Genomic DNA, 6,437 nt, shown 5'->3' with positions numbered 1-6,437 from the left:
ATAAGTCAAAGATTATAAACGACAGAGTTTATTCTCCAATGGGGCTTGCGAACCTGTTGCTGGTTGTAAATAGCACTCGCAATGCAGACAGCACATAGGTCATACAGTTCAATAAACCAGCTCGCGCTCATGTTTCCAAGCAAGCGATAACAAACATGCCACTTCCCTCACCTAACCACCCTATCACTCATGACTAGGCCGCGCTCGGCTTATATTCGCTGTAGTCGTAAACCCGGAAGGGCACGTCAAACGCCAGCGTGCCGTACTCCCTAGCCTTGGTCATGGCGGCCAGCAGTTCGCGGTGCTTCACCTGGCAGAGGCCAGTGCGCGACGTGTCACGGATTGCCAGTGCTCAGTTGGCCACCGCGTATGCACGTGCGCCGCGTCTTGCGCGGCGGAATGTGGCCCTTGTGGTTGCGTCGGTAGCTGCGCCACACGGGCTCAGAGCCGTAGGTGGCCCGGTAGGCGGCGCTCTGCAGGTAAGCGATGCTCGTCTCCACCGGTACCGGGTTGCTGCGATCCTTGTTCAGTGGCCGCAGCTCCAGCGGGGGCTCCGCGCCAACCGGACCGGCCAGGGCGACGGCCGAGGTACGCAGGCCTGCTGACGGGGACGGCCGAGCCGCTGACTGGCACAGCGCCGCGCCCGCCGACAGGCACGGCCGAGCAGTCGACCGGCACAGCATCGTGCCCGCCAACCGCAGCACAGACTGCATCATTGCCGCGCGGCCCGACCAAGACAGATCCAACTGCGCCCAACTTCACTCACAGCAGTGTTCACTTTCAGAAGTAATCTTGAGACCTGTAGATCCGGTAGAAGCAGTTGAACTGAGATAATCTCCCCAAGGCTGATTTTCCACAGTAAATATTGCTCATTAACATAAACTGGAAGAAGGAAAGAGGTCAGTCACACCTTTATCCAATAATATGTTGTCTTTCTGGCGGTGTCCCAAAATCATATTTTGGATTGGGTGTCGGAGGGAAATATTCATCACTACAAAGAGGGCTCAGAGTGGAAAACTGCCAGTCAGAAAGGCTCTAGAAAGTGTTGAAAACAGGGATAAACAATTTATTTGTGAATGTTGGAGGATGCGGGAGCTGCCTTATAAGATAATTGAATCAAATATGGAGGGAGGTAAAATGTACACGCAGATGCTCTTATTGGTAAAACGGAGAGTGAAAAATTGCTCTGAAAAAAGATGGAGGTGAGAGTGGAAAATTATTTTGATGTGGATGTCGCTTCCCATCCAAACTGGCAAGGGACACTGATTTATGGCACAATGGAGCACCTACACACTCCTTTTTATCCTGAAGCTCTAGCTCAATTAGAGGTGAAACAGTGAGGATACTAGGAACTGGAAGGCAGAATAGTCAACGGCTGATTGGGGCATACCTGCCAATGTAAATGTGATATGACTTTCTGCATGGAGTTTTGAATCGAAACAGCAGTTTTGTGGCTTGAGCTGATAATAACACCATTCAGATGCTTTCCAACAATCAGTCTAGCTAATGATCTTTTAGTTCATGTTCCTAATTGAGTCCTGTATCCAGGAATCCATGGCTTAACCAGGTATGTTACAAAGTACAAACTATTCAATATTCAAACCAATATGCATGCAGATTCACCATGTGAGCAGAAAAGTCTCAGGCTGATTCGCTGTTTAAGTCAATATGGTGTTATTTTGGTATTGGCATACAAAAAGTCCATTTGCCAAAGCGATTATAAAAAGCATACCAGATGATTATTTTGACCTACCTACTGATTTCTTATCTGGTAGTTATTGATGGCACAATCAAGTTACAAGTATCACCTATCAAAGCACTTGTGCAATATTTACTGTCACTGCCGCAGACTGGTTTTTGATTCACCTTTTATGGATGGATTCAACCATTGATTCATTTGATTTTTGTTTGATTCAATCACCGTTTGATTCCTTCAAAAAATTTGGTGAATCGATTCCTTTTGATTCAGAGAATCAAAAACAATAAAAGGAATGATTCACGTTTGATTCAGCCAATTTTGTTTGAATGATTCTTTTTTGATTCAATAAAAAATAAAAGATACAAAATATCAGGGATAGTATTGTATTTGTTGTGTTCTTTTTGTTGTCATGTAATGGCAGTAGTGTTAATATTTGTTGATAATGAACTATGTTCGTTCACTTCATTTTTTTTTAAAGTTCATGAATCATTAATTTTTTTGATTCAATCAACCCTGATTCCCAATGCGTTTGATTCAATCATGGCTTGTGAATCAAACAATCCTGACAGTGAATCAAACCTTTTTGATTCAACAAATTTTGTTTGATTCAATCCAATCGATTCAATCACAGATGAATCAAACACCAGTCTGCACTGCCGCCCGGCAGTCGGCACTGCCCATCACACTCAAGCCGCCATTTATCCTGTAGACCGGATAAACTCCAAAGTTGAATGAAAACATATTACAGATTTTATTCCATGGCATTATAAAAATGGCATCATAATCATAAACATGAAAATGCTAGAAAATTGGGAAAAAGTTAATGTTGGGACCTGGGGTTTATGGGTGAGGGAGGGAGGAAGGCAAACATCTCAGGTTCAGGTCACAGGTGGCCCTGGTGGGCAAACATCTCTGGTTAGGTTAGGTGGTTTTTACTTTCAGAGACTTGGGCCATGAGGTAGAATCACTATAACAGCCCTTATAGGACTTAAAACTGCTTGACACTGTGCATAATATGACCAAATCATCAGAAACATTGCATACAGATTAAAGAAGCTCTAACTTCTAGCACAAAAAGGGATGCATTAAATATTGCATTTAATGTTGATGGAAAATAAGCACCTACTCTGGTGAAAAAGTTGATGACAATATCACACCGCAAGTGGTTTAATACCTACTACTAGTACTGAGCCTTTTTCTTTCCCACCACAAATCACAGTCAACAGTCAACACCACTGTTGCAATGTTGCCATTGTGAAAAATATTTTTGGTCCATTTAAGTCATAGAAATAAAGACTAGAACGGACAGCTGTCTCTGCAGGATACACAAATTGCACCACCCTTGAACCACAACCCTTGATTGATTGTTTATATTGGACCCTATGACGGAATCGTGTAGTAGGGTGGCCGTGGTTTCATGCCCTATTTTATAGAATCAAAGGGGTGCAGGGATATTTCGGGTGGAGTCCCCTGTCCCACAAATGAAATGAATCAGAGAAAATGTTTGATCACATTTCGGGGAGTGATTGACTTTTGTACAACATTCCAATTCATGAGACTGTTAGATTGCAACTCCAATGCATCACCTTCAGCACTGCACAGCACTGCTTCGCTATGAGTACTTTGACATCACTTTCCTTACAGTTTGAAATTATCTGTAATATACCCATACATTCATCCATTCAATGCCAGGCAAAAGTAGGTAGCGCACAGATGGTCTTCGCATGCAGTTCCGGTCAGAGGTGTGGGAAGTTGGTGGCAAGGCTATATAAACGGTTGGTGGTGACAGTAAATGGTGCACAGGGCGGTGTTTCACGGGCTGCTGCTACCACGCTGCTATCAAATTGCGCGAGCTGACGTCACACTTGTGGTAGTGTTGGAGCAATGGGCCTGTTGATGTCTCCATGGAAACCCAATTTGACAAGTCGTAAAATCGGCGTGCTGCTACCACCGCACAGTGGCCCTTTTTCAGAATTAGCACGCATTAATTCCCACATTACCTGAAAGTGGTGCAAGACATCACCACGTGATCAAGGACGTATTCCCTGCCAATGCAAAGACAAGAAAAGAAACGAACTGCCCAAGGAGATTCGGCCCAACAGCGACAGGCCGCTCGGCCCAAGATTTGGCGCACGTTCGCACGGCTCGCCCGCCGGCCCAGGCCGCTCCAAACGCAAGTGTGGCGAGCCCGCCAGCCGACCGCGCTGCACTGACCGCCAGGACGCCCCAGGGCGTCACATGACCGCATCTGCAGCTGTTGCCAGCCACCGTTAGTCGGCCCCGGCCGGGCAGCAACTAAGGTCAGCGCGACGCGAACAATACAAACACATAGGCGCTTTTGACGTTAGATCTTAAGCCGACCACGGGACTTGTGCGGCTTGGACATCAAACGCGACAAGAAATCGGACAGTTTTTCTTGAGCACAGCGTTATGCCTACATGACATTTCAATAAGCACATCTTATGGCAAAAGTCAAGCCACATTTAGACGCCCACCAGGTGACACCAGCTTCGAGCCAGGTCAATGAGCTTAGTCGTATCGAATAGGAGCCACAGCCGCTCGCGGACTGAACTGGCTCACGTTATTCACCGTAGAAGCAAAATGGCGCAAAATGGCGCGATGCCCTTTGGTGGACATGGTCAGAAGAGATCGGCGATTCGAACGATGTATAATACGATATGTTCCAGAGTGTGCTACTTAACATAAAGCTTCATATGTATGCCGCCATCTCCAGTTAATAATTGTCCTGTTATTGTGTCCACAATATTCGGCAAAAGTGGTCTATTTAAGTTTATACAATGAAAATTGTGGTTTCTAGGGCTTCTACGTAAACTCAGCTTCACAGCCATGCCACTAATTTTTAATATTTTCTCACCGAAAGCCTTACAAATTGATGTTCATCTCACCCTACTTTTTAGGGTCCGCCGGTGGTGTCCGCGCGCCTCTCGACAAACTTCGATTTTGCGGTCAGTTTTACCAAAGATAATTATTTTTTAGGAGGTAAAAATGGCACCATCGGATAGTTTGGAATGTTTTGCACACGATTAGACTGCTTTTTACTCAAAAGAAGAGAAAAAATATTTTGAATTTATGCGTGCTAATTCTGAAAAAGGGCCACTGTGCACCGGTGAAACAGGGCCCTGGTGCTTTTAATGGCTCTCTCTATCGTCTGGAGGTTTCGAAAGATGCTCTCCAGAGATGGCGCTAGTAAATTTGGCTGACATGACGTCATGCTAAAAAGTGATGGGTTTTGTGAGAGCAAATGTAATAATAGTTGAAAATTTTGTACTTTTGCTTAATTAAGAAAAGATAAATACACAATTGTTCAAAACAGCGTTTTCCTCATTCATCCTTCATTGTTTTAAGAGGAATATAGACAGTTTAAAGGGACCCTCCCACCTTAACATTAGTTTTGAGTTGAGATAGCCAAGTTTGCGGCCAGGCTCAGAAACCACCATTTATCCTGATCGCAACCCCCGCAGCTTTATGGTGTTCAAGAAATTTCTTCCCTTTACTTGCAGGGTGGGACCAGCGTGGTCCCTATCTCTTAACCATTACGGGAATCTGATGACGTCATCAGGCTTTCGAACGTCCGTTAAATGTTTGACTAAAACGTTTTGTAGCACGCGGTGGTATATGCTGCTTTGCGCGCAACAAATGCCGCACTTTCAAATAAAGTCGCTAGGAACAGCGGAGATCCCAAAAAGTAAACAAAAGTAAAAGTCTAATATCTTGAAAACCGGTGAATATTTTTCGATGAAATTTGGTAGATATTCGTTTTTGCTCTTTCTGAACCGAGCGACATCACTTTCATGCCAATTCATTAACTTTTTTGAAGGTGGGAGGGTCCCTTTAAATATTTTTTCTTGACCGCAATTCGCACACGCACTAAATTAAAAGCTGGAGTTTTGTGCGTTCGTAAATCGTGATTTGAGAAAATAAGTTGACAATAATCTTTTGCACTTTTGCTTTACAATCATTTTTCAATGCAGATAAATGCATAAATTATTCGATAATAGGCATATCTTTGAAATATTATGATTTTCCACAAGCAAAATTTCCCAAAAACTTGAACTACTTACAACTGACGAACGCATCCAATAATCTGGATGTCTTAGGATGAGTTCGTCATTTTTTTCCAAGGAAATACGATACAGTTCAAGCTACTTTACCGATTTATTAGGGTACTTTTGCCAATGAATTAATAAATAAATGACAACAATCAATCTCATTATCAACCATACTCGGAAGAATTTTCTTCGCATAAGCGCGAACACATCCGCGCTTTCATGAAAAGTCACGCCTGTAGATGTCAGGACTGCTGCTTTATGTTTCGCAAGGTGGCGCAGCGCGCAGGGTACCGACTACCGAGGCTGAGGTCTCCAGACTCTCCACCACGATTTAACTTGGAAATGGCCGATGGGGAAGGTCTCACCCAAAAACGGACGCCCTTTTACACAACTGCATAAAGAGAATGAATTATTGGCATAGCTGACCACACGTCCCCTCCCCCTCTCCGCCCCAGCTCAATAGGAAATATCGCCTATTTTCCTTAGTCAGTTATATTCTGACTAATTTCTCACTCTTCCCAGTAAATTAACACGCGCACTGCAGGGGGGGGGTTGTTTTCAACCCCCCCCTGTGGTTTTTCGCAAATCGCGAGAAAACGGCGGCGCGTAGCGCCGCCAAATTTTGCATACCTGTTCTCCCAACTTTTGCACACCTTGAGTAAAAATTT

At 44.4% G+C, this 6,437-nt stretch overlaps 1 protein-coding gene across 1 annotated transcript; it reads right to left on the bottom strand.

The window, feature by feature from the left end:
• Window positions 1-12: 12 nt before the first annotated feature.
• Window positions 13-3,482, bottom strand: LOC122378279 (28S ribosomal protein S18b, mitochondrial-like). Its single transcript, XM_043359150.1, is given in 3 exon segments — window positions 13-338; window positions 340-882; window positions 3,372-3,482. Coding segments are annotated over 2 exon segments (522 nt in total). The 5' UTR covers window positions 717-882; window positions 3,372-3,482; the 3' UTR covers window positions 13-193.
• Between the last annotated feature and the right edge of the window lie 2,955 nt (window positions 3,483-6,437).

Source organism: Amphibalanus amphitrite, unplaced genomic scaffold (assembly GCF_019059575.1).
Source record: "Amphibalanus amphitrite isolate SeventyFive unplaced genomic scaffold, NRLGWU_Aamphi_draft 000057F_arrow, whole genome shotgun sequence".
Taxonomy (NCBI): domain Eukaryota; kingdom Metazoa; phylum Arthropoda; class Thecostraca; order Balanomorpha; family Balanidae; genus Amphibalanus; species Amphibalanus amphitrite.
The sequence above is the reverse complement of the archived record's forward strand: the minus strand, read 5'-3'. Positions and strand labels throughout refer to the sequence as shown.